General features: G+C 65.7%; 1 protein-coding gene across 11 annotated transcripts in view; it reads left to right on the top strand.

The window, feature by feature from the left end:
• The window catches only part of RAPGEF1 (Rap guanine nucleotide exchange factor 1), a 137,779-nt gene extending 126,304 nt beyond the window's left edge, over window positions 1-11,475 (top strand). For 2 of the 11 annotated variants that reach the window (XM_051835417.3, XM_089321858.1), the window contains 10 exons: window positions 2,684-2,768; window positions 4,366-4,458; window positions 5,174-5,359; window positions 6,013-6,097; window positions 6,175-6,269; window positions 7,408-7,486; window positions 7,595-7,696; window positions 8,686-8,783; window positions 9,385-9,513; window positions 9,773-11,475. In XM_051835417.3, the coding sequence (XP_051691377.3) occupies window positions 2,684-2,768; window positions 4,366-4,458; window positions 5,174-5,359; window positions 6,013-6,097; window positions 6,175-6,269; window positions 7,408-7,486; window positions 7,595-7,696; window positions 8,686-8,783; window positions 9,385-9,513; window positions 9,773-9,923 (1,103 nt within the window). In that variant the 3' untranslated portion in view covers window positions 9,924-11,475. Of the gene's footprint in view, window positions 1-2,683; window positions 3,033-4,365; window positions 4,459-5,173; window positions 5,360-6,012; window positions 6,098-6,174; window positions 6,270-7,407; window positions 7,487-7,594; window positions 7,697-8,685; window positions 8,784-9,384; window positions 9,514-9,772 lie in introns of those variants that run through there. The other 9 variants (XM_089321828.1, XM_089321831.1, XM_089321837.1 and 6 more) reach the window with 7 other exon arrangements.
• The last annotated feature ends 5,689 nt before the right edge of the window (window positions 11,476-17,164 follow it).

Raw genomic sequence — 17,164 nt, 5'->3', positions numbered from 1 at the left:
CTGGCTCGCTGGCAGTGTTTCTGTGGCCCTGCATCTCCTGCCGCCCGGAGCCCCAGCCCCCTGCCTCATGCTTTCATTGGCTCTGTGGCCATCGAGCGAGGCCCCGCGCGACTCTGTCCTCTGTTGACTGGCCTTGCTGAAGGGGTGAGCCGCGCCCAGTCCATGCTCAGCCGCAGGCAGTGCGCAGGGAGCGCCATCATCCCCTTGCGGGGCAGCGGAACCCCTCCACCCCGCCTGACACGCCGGAGCTCTGTCCTCCACTCATCCGGAAGTGAAGGGCGGGAGCCCCAGAGCTGGCCCTGGACGGGAGCTGCTGTCCTGCAGGTGCAGCTGGGGCCAGGCCAGGGCCACCCACAGGCGGGTGTCAAACGCTCTGGTCCCTACTGCGAGCTGTGTGCAGCTGCAGCCTCTGCCTGAGTTTAAGGCCTCGAGGCTTGAGTCCCTCGGAACCCACAGTGTTTGTAGCTGGGAGCAGAGCTGAGGCGGAGGCGTGCCAGCTTACCCAGCAAGCTCCCCGGGCTGGCGGAGGCCCCGAACCCCGAGAGGCCCTGTAGCTCAGACCTGTCTGGGACCCGGCTGCCCGGCAGGGCCCAGCCAGGGGGCAAACAGGCGGGTGCCCTCGTTATCACACGACGCTTCGCCGGGGCTTGTGAGACTGCTGGGCTCACCCCGTCCAGGTCTGTCGTGCAGCCTGCGACCTCACGTTGCGTAAGAGCTCTGGTTGGAGTCCCAGCTGCTCCACTTCTTTTTTTTTTTTTTTTTAATATTTATTTTATTTATTTGAAAGAGTTAGAGAAGGAGAAGCAGAGAGCGAGAGAGGTCTGCCATCCACTGGTTCACTCCCGTTAGCCACAAGAGCTAACGGAGCTGCGCTGATCCGAAGCCAGGAGCCAGGAATTTCTTCTTCCAGGTCTCCCACGCGGGTGCAGGGGCCCAAGGACTTGGGCCATCTTCCACTGCTCTCCCAGGCCACAGCAGAGAGCTGGATGGGAAGTGGAGCAGCTGGGACTCAAACCAGCGCCCAAATGGAATGCCGGCACTGCAGGTGGTGGTTTTCCCTGCTACGCCGCAATGCCGGCCCCTGCTCCACTTCTGATCCAGCTCCCTGTTAATGCAGCTGGGAAAGCAGCAGAGGATGGCCCGAGTGCTTGGGCCCCTGCACCCGTTTAGGAGAACCAGATGAAGCTCTTGGCTGCTGGCTTAGGCCTGGCCCAGCCCCAGACATTGTGGGCATTTGGGGAGATCTCTCTGTCTCTAACTATCTTTAAAAAAAAAAGAAAAGAAAGAAAAAGCAGAGGTGCTGAGACCCTACCAGCAAAGAGCCGTGTGGACACTGGGAGGGGTGGTGCCCCATTCACCTCGCCCAAGTCCTAGCACAGGAGAGGAGCCCCTGCCATCAGCAGGCCTGGGCGTGAGCCCTCCCACGCTGCCTCCTGCCAGCACTGCTTGTCTCCCGAGTGAGGCGACAGCGGTCCCTGCCCCCCTGAGCTTGCTCTGGGCATTGACGATGTGTGTCACAGTGAGCCTTGGACACGTCCTTTGAGGGCTGCCATGGCTCCTGGCAGCGACGACCCACAAAGGTACATGGACATGCATCCGTTCTTCCAGCAGTGGGCACGGTTTGGTGCTGGTCCCCTCCCTACTTCCTTGCCTTTTAGGGAAAAAAAATAAACAAAAATCTGAACTTGACATCTAGCTGGGTTGTGGGTCCAGAAACAAGCATGTGATAGATTTGGACCCGACCCGCACAGGCCCAGGTCGGACCAGACTTGGGATGTTTCCAGCCTCAGTTGGGTGGGAGTGAGGTGGGGTTCCCTGAGATGGCTCTGCCTGCAGATTCGGGGATGCGTGAGGGAATAGGGGCCTGGGGAGCCAAGTTCCTGTTCTGCATGTGAGCTCAGCCCACAGTGAGGAGCCCAGAGTGGGAGCTGGGTCAGCCCTCGCCCAGCTCCCGCACAGCACAGCTCCACGGTCTAGGAGCCCAGCAGCCTGTCTGTCCCAGCCAGTGTCCACTCCGCGGAGTGGGGGTACGGTGGGGGTGACTCCCAGCAGCAAGTAAGTGGGAGCTGCTGGGTTTCCGTGTGCACCAGAGGGAAGGCAGAGCGGCAGGCGGCACTGCCAGCCCGTGCCCTGGCTGGAGCTGGGCGAGGGCCTCCCTGGCCCCGGGGTGTGCCCACTGCATCCTGCCCCGGCGAGCCAGCCCGCGGGTCTTCTCCCGCTCTCCCTTAGGGCTTGAGACGTCAGATTCCCCAAAGCTCTGGCGCTGCCGTAAAAGTACCTGCTGTCTGTGCTTTAGTCCCAGGTCCCACGGACACGTTCGCACTGTTTCCTCTGCCCGTGACCCGTAAGACCCTTCCCTCGTGGAGGCTTGTGGCAGCTGGGAAGAACCTCCCAATGCTAGTCCAAGGGCACACACCCCCCCCCCCCAAGGGCGTGCAGCCAGTCTCTCCCTTGCCGGGCAGGCATCACTAATCAATCGCTGGGACCAGACAGCCTCCAGCCCAGTGCCGCCTGCCGTGGAATAAGGCGGCTGCTTTTCCTGGTTCTGATCCACCCTCTCCTTTGAGAGGCGGGCGGAGGGCAGATGATGGTGGGACCTACGGAGACTCCGCGTGGAGCCCCAGGCCCTCGGCCCCCGTGCGCCTCCCAGGCTTGCTCAGGGGCGTGTCTGCTCCCCCTGCAGACCTGGTGCTGTACTGCGAAGCCTTCCTGACCACCTACAGGACCTTCATCAGCCCCGAGGAGCTCATCAAGAAGCTGCAGTACCGATATCCTTCCCCAGGCGGGGAGCCGGTGGCCACACTGGCCAGTGGCAGGATTGAGTGGGGACTGGGGGGTCCCAGGGCCCAAGGTTCTCAGCCCACCCTCGTCTGTGTCCCGGCTTTGACCTTGGGGGGAGGGGACTGCGCTGTCAGCTGAACCTGCGGTTCTTCTGCAGGGAGCTGAGTGAGCGCGCCGACCTCAGCTGTGCTGCGGGGTCCCGAGCGAGGGCAGCGAGTGCCTGGTCTGCCCAGTTGCTGCCTGCCGCTTCTAGGCTGGGCCCCAGGGCATTGGGCGGGGGGGGGTACCAAGGTGGGCGGGGCTTGACCCAGCAGTGGACAGGCGGCCTCACCCACAGCTGGCATTGCCTCCTGTGCCCTGGACTGTATCTGCCTTCCGGGCCCATCCTCAGGAAATGTCACTTCCTGTAGTAATGGCCACGCAAGACCCCGGGGGCTTGGAAGGACCCCGTTACGTTGCCTCTTTGGCACATCCGGGCCTGCCTGTCCTGCTAGGCTCACTTGGAGCCCATGACCCACTGCTCCTGGGCCACCTCCCAGCCTCATGGCCCGTGACTGCCATCTGCTGGGCAGCGGCTGTCACTTGGGGCAGGAGGTCCTGAGCGCACTCCCTCCTTGTCCCGTGTGCCCTGAGCCGTCAGGACAGGCGTGGACAGCCCCTGTGTGCAGCTTGCCGGCCTGGCTGGGGAATGGCAGTCACACGGCTGTGTTGGACGGTGACCTCATCAAGCAGTGTGTTCACACGTGGGGTCTCATTCACCATAAACGTCCATATTTTTGTGTGTATGCTCCTAACTGCCGTATCACTTGGTGCCGTCCCGTCATTTCCTGCCACGTAGTTGAGGAAAAGTGAGGCACAGCCAGTGGCATAGCCAAGCCACATTCTCAGCCCTGCCTGCCTGGCCAGCTCGGTGTGTTCATGGGGACGCTGCAGTGTGGAGATCCCGGGCAAGGCTGTGAGCCAGGGGGCCTGTCCATCCTGGGCACCACGGCCTCTGGCACTGGAGAGCAGACAGGGCGGAGTCAGGGAGGGCCCTGGGGAGTTGGCGGCCTCCAGGGCAGACCTGCGTGCCAGCGGTGACTGGGGGGCTGCCTGCCATGGGGCCAGGAGCAGAGGCGGTCTGGACTGCTCGGGAAGCAGAACCCAGCCTAGTGTCGCACTGGCGAGAACTCGCAGGCAGCATCCAAGCCACTGCTGGGTGCAGAGCCCAGAGATGGGGACTCGCGGGAAGGATAGAGGGGCGCCTCGTTGCTCACCCACCGCCCAGGGCTTTGGTGTGGGGCCGCTATCCTCCCCCGAGGCGGAGGAAGGACGCTCTCGGTGTGTCAGTACCTTGCTGGGCACTGGGGCCGAGCCCAGCAGGCCAGCCCGGGCATGTGATGAGAGGTCGGTGGTTGGGGTCAGACAGGCCTGGACCCAACTCCAGCTCTGCAGCTCTGCCCCGCTGCACATAACCCAGGTCGTCCCTTCCAGAGGGCACTCGGTCCAGGGCCCCAGAGGGGGTGAGGACTCAGGAGCCAGCCCTCCCACTCAGGCCACACCCCCCTCCCGCTGTGTGCACAGCTTCTTTAACCTGTGCTCCACATACGAGAAGTTCTCTCCCTTCGCCGACACGTTCAAGAAGCGCGTGAGCAAGAACACGTTCTTCGTGCTGGTGCGAGTGGTGGATGAGCTCTGGTGAGTGCTGTGCCGGGGCCCGGCGGGGCGCAGCGTGGCAGAGGCGCAGAACGCGGTGGGGGTGCAGGCTCTCCTGCTGGGCGCGTGCACGCCCACAGCGCTGCCCCCTCTGGCTGGGACTTGCTCTCGCCCTTTGGGAGAGGGACGTGACCCACACGTGCCGGCTGCAGTATCCCCAGTCCTGGCCCAGGCCCTGGGGTTCCTCGTGGGGTCTCTCCTGGGGCCCCCCTCCCGCAGGCATCTTGGGACCGGTCCACAGTGGGCCCCTTTCAGCCTTGGCAGAGGTGGGGGCCGGGAGGTGGGGAGGGCGGCCTCGCCTACCTCCTCAGGGCTGTCACTCACTTAACAAGCACGGGTCCCTCTCCTGGGGGCGGAGATTGGTCCCTGCCTCCCCGTGTTGAGCTGCCACAGGGGAGAAGGCCTGGGGCAGCGGCTGGACAGCGGGGGAACAACCCCCGTGGGCGGCGCGGTGAGGAAGCTGGGCGCCCAGGGGCATTCTGTCCCGGCGGCCAGGAAGTCCTGCTGTCCCATTGCTGGGCGAGAGCCCAGGACAGGCCTTGTGGGGGTCTCTGTGCTGCGCCTGGCACTGCCGGGGACGCAGGCGGCCACCTCAGGGCCCTTGTCCTCGGCTCCGTCCCTGCGAGAAGGTTCCCAGCCGTGCGCTGGTCGCTGGCCGGGCCCCGCTGCTGCCTCTCACCTTGCCCTTGGGCCCTAGCCTGGTGGAGCTCACAGAAGAGATCCTGAAGCTCCTCATGGAGCTGGTCTTCCGCCTGGTGTGCAGCGGGGAGCTCAGCCTGGCCCGTGTGCTCCGGAAGAACATTCTGGACAAGGTGGACCAGAAGAAGCTGCTCAGGTGTGCCAACTCCGACCAGCCCCTGGCAGCCAGGGGCGTCGCGGCCAGGTGAGGAGCCCCACAGCCTCCCATCCCGGCGCTGCCCAGGTATGCTGGGCTCACGCCGTGGGCTGGGCTGGGCGTCATTCATGCCATGCGCGTCTTCGTTAGCGGCAGCTGGGGCGGCAGGGCGGGGGGGGGGGGGCCAGCAGGGCGGGGAAGTCTGGCACGGGCGTCCTGGCACCAACACGGCTGCCCTGTGCTGTCCTGAGCGTTCCTAGGGCGGCTCAACGGCGGCGACCTGGGGCTGGCCGAGGTCCGCAGCAGCTCGAGCTGTGGGTAACTCGGGGCTGGATCAGTTCGGCCTCCATTCGCATAGCACCGGCCACCTAGAGCTAGGGTCAGGCTGTGTCCCGAGCGTGTCTCTGCCCTTGGGCGCCTGGACCGACCATGAGCTTACAAGCAAAGCCCCGTCTCCTGGTCCTGGAAACTACAGGACGCACCCCGCAGATGCGGGAGAGAGGCAGACGGCGTTGTCCCAGGAGGAACTGCGGCCGGGGGCCCCGGGCAGCCCTGGCGCTGCCCTGCCCGCTGCGCGTGCTCCCGGCTCCCCGGCTCCCCGGCTGCGGCACGGCTCCTGCTCGGCCGCGCGGCCCGAGTCCTGCCCGGCCGCGCGGCCCGAGTCCTGCCCCGACCAGTCGTCCCGTGCCGCTGTCTTCCAGGCCAGGGACACTGCACGACTTCCACAGCCATGAGATAGCCGAGCAGCTCACGCTGCTGGACGCCGAGCTCTTCTACAAGATAGAGGTGCGTACGGCTCGGGGGCCGGGGCCAGGGGCGGGCAGGCCAGAGCCCCGGCCCTGCCTGACCTCTCCCTCCTGCAGATCCCCGAGGTCTTGCTCTGGGCCAAAGAGCAGAACGAGGAGAAGAGCCCCAACCTGACGCAGTTCACGGAGCACTTCAACAACATGTCCTACTGGTAGGGGCCGCGGGGCGGCGCCTGTTGTCCTTGGCACGGCGAGGGTCTGGCCTGTCGTTCCTCCGAGCTCCTGTGGGGATCCCTGGGTGTTAACAGTGAGCCCACAAGCCAGCGGGGACAGGTGGGGCCCTGCAGAACTGGAGGGCTGGTTGAGGAGGCACCAGAGGCTCAGCGGGAAGAGTGCCGGGATCCATTAGTAATGTCTGCCATGGAGGTGTGGGGACCAAGTTCGCACCCTGGGCTGGTCATTACCAGTCCCTCGGCCCCTGTACTGCTTAGGCTAGGCCAGCAGGGCCGAGGCTCATGCCGTGGCCTGGTGAGCCAGCACTCCTACTCCTACTGGGCTTTTCCCTCCAAAAGCAAGGAAGCCCAGCAGGCTGTGAGCGCTCCGACCGGCCACAGCCTCTGAGTGGCCACGCAGCCTCCTGCTGCCCGGCCCACACCCCCCGTCGCAGATGCCGCGAGGACTGCTTATTGGAGACAAATAGGACCGGTGTCCCCCCTTCTCTGCAAAGTGCACGCCGCAGTAGCAACCCCACGCTCAGCTCCGGGTTTGGCCCGATGAGACATGGTGGTTTCTGGGGCTGAGGAAAGGGGCACAGGGCCGCACGCCCACCTCCAGTGCCTGCCCCGTGCTGAGCACAGGAGGCTCAGGGCGCACCTCACAGGGCCTGGCCGGGCTCCTTCGGAACCATGGTCCTCAACTACACCGCGCGCGGTGCCATCTTCCCCGGCACCAGAGGCGGCACGGCCTGGCACTTCCACCACGTAGCCCTGTGGTGGCCCTGAGACCACGGGCAGCTGAGGCCAGCACGCGTCCCCCAGCACGCGTGGCGCAGCGAGCCTGGTTTTGGTTTTGTCTTTGGCTGCTGCTAAGATTCCGAGGGCTCGTTCCCTCATGAACCCTCGTGCCAGCTGGTCGTCCCGAGGAACTTCCCGGCCCCGGTGGGGCTCGGGGGGGCCCTTGGCAGGCGAGGCTCCGCCGGGGTCCCCCCACGCCTCCAGGTGCACTGTGGGGTCCCTGGGGGCCTGAGCCCAGCCAGCGGATGTCCGGGACACCGGAGGTCCTTGCTGTGTGCCCGGGGCGGCCCAGTGCCTGCAGGAACTGCTGGGCTCAGCCCCCCCCCCCCCCCCGCAGGGTGCGGTCGATCATCATGCTTCAGGAGAAGGCCCAGGACAGGGAGCGGCTGCTCTTGAAGTTCATCAAGATCATGAAGGTACCGTGGCCGGGCCCTCCTGCAGCAGCCATGGGCCCAGGCCTGGGCCGCGCCGGGCCGCACCGCCTGCCCGCGCCCGCCCTCACCCACCCACCCCCCTCCCCGCAGCACCTGCGGAAGCTGAACAACTTCAACTCCTACCTGGCCATCCTCTCCGCGCTGGACTCGGCACCCATCCGCAGGCTGGAGTGGCAGAAGCAGACGTCCGAGGTGGGTGGGCGCCAGTGGGCCCGGTGTGCGCCAGCGGTTTCCGTCCCTGTCTTCGGTCATCGGCCTCGGAGGCTTCGTGGCTGGATTGGGGGGGGGGGCGGCGGCATGTCACAGCACCTGCCGCCTGGTACCGCCAGTGCATGCCGGGGTCCCAGCCTCCCCAGCACTGCCCTGGGCCTTGTTGGGTAGGGTCTGCAGAGCAGGTGCTGACGGCGGAGGGCAGGATGCTGGGGGGAGGGAGGCCCCCTGGGTGTGTCACTCGTACCTGCCCAGGACGGCCAGGAGCTTCCTGGGGACGGAGTTCCTCCCACAGGGTGCAGAGGCCTGGGCAGCCCTGGAGCAGGCAGGAGTGGGGCCCCTCGGGTAGCTGGACACAGGCCGAGGCGTTCACATCGCTGGGGGAGGGCTCCGGCCTGGACTGTGAGGGCCTGCGGGCTGCGGACGAGCCGGACCCTGGTCCTCAAGGAGGCTGGGCTGGCCGGCACGCCTAAAGGGGAAGTCACGCAACAGCACTGTGTGGACAAGTGGGAAGTCACATGGGGGCTGCACAGACCCTGGAGGCCCTGGGGAGGCAGGGAAGGCTTCCTGGAGGAGCTGGCGTTTCAGGGAGAGGCGCCCAGCAGGGGCAGAAGCAGAGAAGCAGGAAGGGGAACGGCATACCAAGCCGTCGCCCGCGTGGTGTCTGCAGCCAGCCAGAAGCAGCTCGGCCCATGGGGGCAGCCAGGCAGGGCCCCGCTGCCCCTCCCTGTGTGCGGGAGGAGGGAGGGCGGGCTCCAAGCCGGGAGGCGCGGGTCAGCAAGCGTCCCGGAAGCCGGGACAGGAGCGTGTGTGCCTGCGGCTCGGCCAGGACCCTGAGGTCCCCGGCACCGGGGCTCGGGGGGCTGCTCCGTGAGAGGGGACCGGGCCCCTCCGCCGGGGGAGGGCTCAGGTCCGGGTGGCGCTGGCCGGTCGTGGGTCCCCGCCCTCGCTAACACACGCTGTCCTCGCAGGGCCTGGCTGAGTACTGCACGTTGATCGACAGCTCGTCCTCCTTCCGAGCCTACCGGGCCGCCCTCTCGGAGGTGGAGCCCCCCTGCATCCCCTACCTGTGAGTAGCGGCCTCCTCTGGGAGTCCTCACCGAACCTTGCACCTTGCAGCACAGCTGCCACAGGAGGGCAGGGCGCCAGTGAAGGCGCCCCTGCATGCGTCAGGCCTGGCGGCGCCCTAGAAGACCCTGAGGGCACTGGGAATCCCCAGGTGGGGGCCGCGGGAGGGGCAGCCGCGCTTGGTGGACTAGGGAGTCGGCGCTGAGCGGACGGTTGTGGGGTTGAGGGCCTGTGGCGGTGCAGGCGCGTCGGGAGGGGGCAGGGACCAGCGGTGGCCTGGGCTGAGTGTGTGGTCCCCCTCACCCACCTGCCGGCCTTCTGCCCCACCCGGCACTCACACACCCTCTCCTCGTCTGGCCCTCCGTCCTCCACGGTCACAGTCCCCCGTGGGCCTGCATGGGGTGGGGTGCGGATCACCTCGCCAGAGCGGCTTCCAGGGGGCCCGACAAGCGGTCCCAGACCCCGAGCCCTCGAGGCAGGGACGTGCTGGGGGGCAGACAGCCGCGTCCGAGCCGCTCCCGGGGTCCCCCGGGTTTGGGCGCTGCCTGGCGGGCAGTGGAGCCGCCCTCCCAGCATGCCCGGTTCCTCCCTCGCCCTCACAGGGGGCTGATTCTGCAGGACCTGACCTTCGTCCACCTGGGGAACCCGGACCACATCGACGGCAAGGTCAACTTCTCCAAACGCTGGCAGCAGTTCAACATCCTGGACAGCATGCGACGCTTCCAGCAGGCGTGAGTGCCGGGCTGGGCTCCCGGGCGGGCGGCAGGGGCCACCCAGGGCGGGCCGGGCTGGGCAGGCTGACCCCACACAGAGGGCAGGCGGAGCGAGCCCAGCTCGGGGCCCGCTCGCTCCCTGTGCCGCCGGCGCCGCACTGAGCAGTGCCCTCTGTGGTGGGGTGCGGGGGGGGGGGACGCAGAGGCACGGCGGGGTGCTGGGTGGGACGCCAGGATGCACCCCCCCCCCGACCTGACCCCCTCTCCACCCCCCCAGGCATTACGACATCCGGAGAAATGATGACATCATAAATTTCTTCAATGACTTCAGTGACCACCTGGCCGAGGAGGCCCTATGGGAACTCTCTCTGAAAATTAAACCCAGGAACCTCACGCGGAGGAAGACAGACCGGGAGGAGAAGACCTAGGGCAGGCACCGGGAGCCAGCAGAGCCCAGAGGACCTCGCACCTGCAGGCCTCAGAGCCACGGGCCTGGCCAGACCTCGGCCGGGCCGGGCCGGGCCGGGCCGGGCCGGGCCGGAGCTTCCTGCCTCCCCCGGGCAGAGCCGGCAGCGGGCGCGGTGCTGACGGGAGCGCGGGCCCCGGACTTGGTTGTGTTTTGCTTTCACTTCTTCCCCCCTTGCCCTCCCGCCCTCTGCCCTGCGGCCTGGGAGCAGCGCTGAGTCAGTGTCCACAGACCAGGAACGGCCCGTCCCCCCTCCCCCAAGCCCAGGGGTCCCCACGTGGCAAGTGAGGAAGGCCCGGGGAGCTCGGGGGGGGGGGGGGGGCCGCGCTCCGCTCAGGAGGTTAGGTCGGGCAGAGGCAGAGCAGCCCGGGGAGGCGCGGTGGTGAAGTCCGGCGGCCTGCAGCCGGCCCCACGTCCCGGGCTCCCTGCGGCACTGGGGACAGCAGGCCTGCTGCCTCTCGGGTCCCCGCCCCGGGCAGCCTGTGTCTTGGCTGGGAGCCCCATTGAGCTCCTAGGGCATCGGCTGACCTGCGGCGGGGCAGGGGCGGGGGCAGGGGCGGTCTTCTGCCCTGGGAGAGGCCAGCAGCTCCTTCTCTGCGCTTGCTCTGTGCCTTAAACACCATCTCCCGCCCTTCCAGCCTCTCCCCTCGCCCGCCGTGGCCGGGCTCCTGCAGCGCATCAGGCTGTCCCAGTGCTTCCCGGGACCCGCGCACAAGCCGGGGAGAGGCCGTGCTGCCGAGGCCGGCTCACTCCCCAGAGCAGGCGTCTTCCAGCCCGGGCTGCTGAGGGCGACAATCCGGGCCCGGCCCGCGGGCTCGCGTGGGACCCTCGGCGCGGCCATCGGGGGGCGCTGCCCCGCGTCAGACTGTGCTTCCTCCGCCCACCCCGTGAGCAGCGGGCCGGTAGATGTCCCAAGGCCGCGTCCTTCGAGTCCTTGCTGGCTGTTTGAGCCGCTCCTTTCCGGAAGAGCGCGGGGCCGTCCCCCGTGGCGTTCTGTTCGTCCTGTACATAGAGGGCAGGAGACCCGTGGGTGGCCACGAGGCGCCCCCTGCCGGCCCCGGCCGGCACCTGTCACTTTATTATTTAAAGCGTGTGCGTGTGGAGTCGCTGGCTTGTTAGCAGTTGTGTGTGGGGTTGGGTTTTCGTTTGCGCCCTCTTTGAAGTCCTTTCATTTCAGCTGTTGCTTGCTGCCGCCAGGCTCAGCCAGCGCCGCGCGTGCCGCTGGGATCCCCGGGGCCCGTGGTGGTCTGAGCAGAGGAGCCGGGCAGACGCGGCGAGGCCAGCGTGGGCTTTAACTTATTGGCCGGCAGGCTTGCTGCCTCCCGCCTGCCGGGGACAGACAGGAGCGGGGCGCTCTGCTGCGGTGTGAGAGCCAGGGAGGGCCAGTCCGCGCGCTCCCCAGTGTTACATTGTAATATAAACCCCAGCTCGTGTCTGTGGGCGGCCTCGCCCTGCCCTGCGACTCTTCAGACGTGTCACTTTTATATGAAAGGAAATAAACTGACAAAAGCCGCCGCCCGTGTGCTGTCAGCACGGCCCTGCTCTGGTGGGGGGGCTCTGGCCGACCCGGGCCCTGCCGGCAGGTTGCTTTCCTGAACTTCCCTCCTGGGTCCTGTGCACTAGACGTTCAAGTGGGCACCGCCATCCTGGGGTCAGCTGGGAAGGACACTCTAGGGGCCTGGAGCTCTGTCCCGCACCTGCGGTGTCTGCAGGCCCCGCCCCCTGCAGACCCCTCTGTCCAGAGGTGGGGCCACAGCTGCTCCGCATACACTCACCGCCCACCCCACAGGCCAGGTCCCCTGGGAGCCCCATTCCGGGCATGGGGGGTTGGGACAGAATCCTCTGGCATGCACCCCTCCCCACTCCTGATGGTGCAGGAACTCGGGGAGATGGGGACACCCCACTCACCCCACTGCAGGTGGCAGCCTCAGTACACCCCGTGAAGGGGGGACCGGTGGCCTGGGCTGGGCCTGCTGACCCGAGAGGGGCCCCGCTCAGTGAGCCCCCATCACCCCCGGCCATTCCCCGGGCATGGCTGCCCTCCACTCTCCATCACAGGCGGTGTCCCCTTCACCTGCTGTCTTCCAGTTTGATCAGTGACCACCATAAGGCCAGAGAGAAAGCAGTCCACCCCGCGTCCCCCTGCCCCCACCTCTGACCGAGGTGTGTACCTCGGGCTGCAGCTGCCCTGGAGGGCCAGGGGGTCCCCTGAGGCCACAGTCGTGGGCGCCAGGTCTCCGCCCAGGGCCTGGGGATCTGCGTGCTTGGCCATGCTGCACTCAGGGACAGCAGCACCAAGGGGCCTGGGCTCGAGGCCGGGCCCCCCTGGTGGAGGCGGGGTCCAGCACTCGCTCAGCCAGCCTGCTCCCGGTCACTCGCTCACTGGGGCACCTGACGTAGGACCCAGGGCTCCTGCCGGACCTGCGGCTGCCAGACCAGGCGGACGGCCTTGGGTGGGTTCTTCCGGCTTTGCCTGCTGAAAGCGAGTTATCAGCGCTTGTGCGTTAACCCTCGCAGCCAGGTCTATACAGCTGCACCCCTCGGGTGGGAAACCTCCCCAGGGAGTGGCACAGCCACGCCACGAATAGGGAGTGGTGTGCGTGACGTCAGGGAAGTCGGGGCCGGTCCTTCCGCCACCCGGTCCAGATGGGCCGAGGAGACGGGACAGCGACTCCCGACCCACTGTGTGGCCGCCCGGGCCAGACTCTGCCAGTTCAGGGTGACTGCAGGCCGGGGCACCTAGGAGGGCAGACGCAGGAGTTCCGAAGTGCCCTCGGCACCCCCACACCTGCCGCGCACACAAGTCAGGCAGAGCAGGGTCACCTCGCGAAGGGAACGGCCGCCACTCGCCCACCTGCCGGGCCAGACACAGCTCGTGCCCTCTCCTCCCAGGGCACACGGGCGACACTCCCCAGGCCCTTGCCTGAGATCCGAGGGCAAAGCCACATGTGCCACCGGGGCCGGACACTTCAGAGCCTTTGTGCCACCTGCCCGCTCCCTGCTGAGGTGCCGGGATCCCAACCGGAGGGAGCAGGCCCCCCAGCTTATACTTGGGCTGGTTAGGCCACTGAGGTGGACTTCACTGTTCTCTGGGCTGCCCTCGATGCCCCCCACGTTATAACCAACTGAAAGAAGCCGTATAATCACCCGGAAAATCACCAAACAGCCTTTGTTAAAAATGCAACACCCGGGGCCGGCGCTGTGGCGTAGCAGGTAAAGCCTGCGGTGCCAGCATCCCATATGGGCGCCGGTTCGAATCCCAGCTGCTCCGCTTCCAATCCAGCTCTCTGCTGTGGCCTGGGAAAGCAGTGGAAGATGGCCCAAGCCCTTGGGCCCCTGTCCCCGCGTGGGAGACCAGGAGGAAGCTCCTGGCTCCTGGCTTCAGATCAGCACAGCTCTGGCCGCTGCAGCCATCTGGGGAGTGAACCAGCAGATGGAAGACCTCTCTCTCTCTCTAGCTCTCCATCTCTCTGTGTGTAACTATGACTCAAATAAATAAATAAATCTTTAAAAAATCATGCAACACCCATTCACAAGGCCGATTAGGACGCCGCTAGGGGCGCTGCCTCCCACATGGGAGTGCCTGGGTCCGAGTCCCAGCTCTGCCTCAGATTCCCACTTCCGCTCACGCACACCCGGGAGGCAGCAGGCGAGGGCTGCAGCACGTGGCTCCCCACCACGCACATGGGGCTGGATTGAGAGCCAGGCCCCTGGCTCAGGCCTGGCCCAGCCCTGGTTAGTGCAGGCATGTTGGGGAGGGAGCCAGCAGATGGAAGCTCTCTGTCTGCCTTTAAATTCATTTTTTTTTTTTTTGACAGGCAGAGTGGACAGTGAGAGAGAGAGACAGAGAGAAAGGTCTTCCTTTGCCGTTGGTTCACCCTCCAATGGCCGCCGAGGGCGGCGTGCTGCAGCCGGCGCACCGCGCTGATCCGATGGCAGGAGTCAGGTACTTCTCCTGGTCTCCCATGGGGTGCAGGGCCCAAGCACCTGGGCCATCCTCCACTGCACTCCCTGGCCACAGCAGAGAGCTGGCCTGGAAGAGGGGCAACCGGGACAGAATCCGGCGCCCTGACCGGGACTAGAACCCGGTGTGCCGGCGCCGCAAGGCAGAGGATTAGCACTGGCCTAAATTCATTTATTTTTAAAAATTGCCAACTAGACACAGACACCTCCTCAGTGTGACAAAGACCCTTGTCCTACCCTGCGCGGGGAGGGGACTTGGTGCGGGACACTCAGCGCCACCTGTAGCGGGAAGCCAGGGCGCCCGCCATCGCCTGGCCCGCGCGCATGGGCTATGCTGCAGCTCCCGCCTGACACTAAGAAAGGGACAAGAGCCAGCCAGAACGCACGCCCCACAGGGTGGCTCGCGGGGCAATGGACGGAGACCAGAGAGCCCTCCGCACAACCAGCAAGCAACTAGAGCCTGCGGCTCTTCAGGGCCCCCACGGAGCTCATGCCTGGTGCCCGGACGGGTGAGGCCTTCGTAGGGAAAATGCCGAGACCACAAAGTCCTGTACACAGGAGCAGGTGCGCGGCCAGCCAGTCCTTTCTTCAACTGCCAGAAAACCTGCAAATTCCAGTTTGTTCCAAGACAGCCTCTCCTAACATCAAATTCCCAGTTTAATTTAATGCGTGTGGTGGTTTCTCCTACAATGTTGAAGAAAGAACTCGGCTGGGCACGCCAGGCCTGCCTGGAGCCCCCCACCCCGAGCCACGGGGGAGACCAGGGCGGGGGCTCCCCCCAGTGGAGACAGCAGGCAGAGCAGCACTTGTGCAAAAAGGGCATGTGTCAGGGGCCGAGCGTGGGGCCAGCAGGCCACGCCACCGCCCGTGGCACCCCGCGGACACGTGGCTTCCCTTCCGGCTCCCTGCTAATGCACCCAAGTGCTTGGACCCCCGCTGCCCACGTGGGAGACCTGGATGGCACTCCCGGCTCCTGGCTTTGGCCCGGCCCAGCCCTGGCTGTTGTGGCCACTTGGGGAGTGAACCATGGATGGAAGACCTCCCTCTCTCTCTGTCTCTCTGTAGCTGCCTTTCAAATACATAAAGCAATCTTTTAAAAAATAAAACGCCAGAGGCAAAAAGGCCCCGTAGCCCAGGACTCCACAGACGAAATGTCCGTGAAAACTGCAGAACGGGAGGCAGCCTTGCCGGTGCCCGGATGCAGCTTTGGGGGTGCTGCAGCCCGCCGAGGTGTGCGCAGCTCTGCGCATTTGCTGCGAGTCATGGAATCGCACGCGCAGAACGGGCGCCTTTTATGAATGCGCATCAGGCCTCAGTACGCTGGCTTGGAAACGGTTTTCCCAAATCAGGGCCAGTTGTCGTTGCAAAGCTCCTGGGGTCGTGCTCAGCCGATGCGATCGGTAGCAGAGACGCCGGGGGCCTCCTGGGAACGGGGCCTCCCGGAACGGGGCCCGGCCGGGGCGCTGCTGGCTCACCCTTCTTGCTCTAGCGCAGGGCTGCTGGACAACCGAGCGCAGATTCGGACACTCCAGGCGGATGGCCCCCAGGGACCACCCGGCTGTGGCCCTGCCGCCGTGGGCACCGTGCGCCCCCTGGTGGCCACTCTCGATCACTCCAGGAGGCCGTTCCACGCCAGCCCACGGGGCTCAGACACGAACCTGAGTGCACCACGGGGAAGCTCCAAAAACAGACGCCAGAGTCAGCGGCCAGGAAAGCTTCCAGAAGACGCGACGTCTTCCACAGGGCAGAAACGACGCTGGGGCCCGGAGGAGGCAGGATACTCGCAGCCCGACGGATGGAAGGAGCCACGGCCGCCTGAGCATCTGTCTGTCCAGAATGAACTCCGGGTCCCATAAGACCCGTGAACCTGAGGCGCAGCCGTGCCCAGGCAGGTGGCCGCCAGGGTGGCAGCGAGGGCGCCAACCTAGCCAAGGCCCCGCCAAGGACGTGGCGGATGGTGAGGCGACAGGGAGAGGTGTCAGCCACCTGCCGTGCTGGGCAGGGAAGCCACGGCCACAGGCACCGACGGGGGCTCAGCCCTGGGCGCAGCCACACAGCCAGACAGCGTGGGGACCAAGCCCTCTGGGGAACCACAGACAGCCACACCACACAGCACCTGCACCCTGTACTGGGTGGGTCTCAAAATCCACAGCCGTCCGGCCGGCGCCGCAGCTCAATAGGCTAATCCTCTGCCTAGCGGCGCCGGCACACCGGGTTCTAGTCCCGGTCGGGGCGCCGGATTCTGTCCCGGTTGCCCCTCTTCCAGGCCAGCCCTCTGCTGTGGCCAGGGAGTGCAGTGGAGGATGGCCCAGGTGCTTGGGCCCTGCACCCCATGGGAGACCAGGAGAAACACCTGGCTCCTGGCTCCTGCCATCGGATCAGCGCGGTGCGCCAGCCGCAGCGCGCCGGCCACGGCGGCCATTGGAGGGTGAACCAACGGCAAAGGAAGACCTTTCTCTCTGTCTCTCTCTCTCTCACTGTCCACTCTGCCTGTCAAAAAAAAAAATAATAATAAAAAAAAATAAAAATAAAAAAAATAAAAAAAAATCCACAGCCGTCACAGACAGCTAAAAGGTACCGAAGGGCACAGCCGGCGCTGTGGCACTGTGGGTAAAGCCGCCACCTGCAGGGTGCTGGTTCCAGTCCCAGCTGCTCCACTTCCGATCCAGCTCCCTGCTGTGGCCTGGGAAGGCAGTGGAGGATGCCCAAGCGCTCGGGCCCTGCACCCGTGTGGGAGACCCGGAGGAAGCTCCTGGCTCCTGGCTTCACTGTAGCCATCCGGGGAATCAGCAGACCGAAGCGTCTCTCCCTCTCTCTAACTCTGCCTTTCAATAAATGAATCTTACTAAAAATGTGCGCTGCAAATACAGGCCCCATAAAACGCACTAGCCTGCTGGGCTCCCGCCAGGAAGGCAAGCCGGACCTCCAGGCCAGCAAAGCAGCCGGCATCCCAAAGGGCAGGCACGAGATCCCACAACGGCTGAGTCTGTACACACCTAATAGATGACACGGCCTCCACATACGCACCGCACAGCAGGCAGAACAAGGAGAAATGGACAAATCACACGAAGAAGAGGAAGGGCAACGTGTGGTGCAGTGGGTTAAGTCGCCACTTGTGACACTGGTGTCCCACACCGAGGTGCTGGGTTCGAGTCCTGGCTGCTCCACTTCCAATCCAGCTCCCTGCTAATGCGTCTGGGAAAGCAGCAGAAGACGGCCCGAGTGCCTGGGCCCCTGCAC

This window comes from Oryctolagus cuniculus, chromosome 1, assembly GCF_051225735.1.
Source record: "Oryctolagus cuniculus isolate XC-2025 breed Fujian yellow rabbit chromosome 1, ASM5122573v1, whole genome shotgun sequence".
Lineage (NCBI taxonomy): Eukaryota > Metazoa > Chordata > Mammalia > Lagomorpha > Leporidae > Oryctolagus > Oryctolagus cuniculus.
This window is presented reverse-complemented; position numbering and strand designations above follow the sequence as displayed.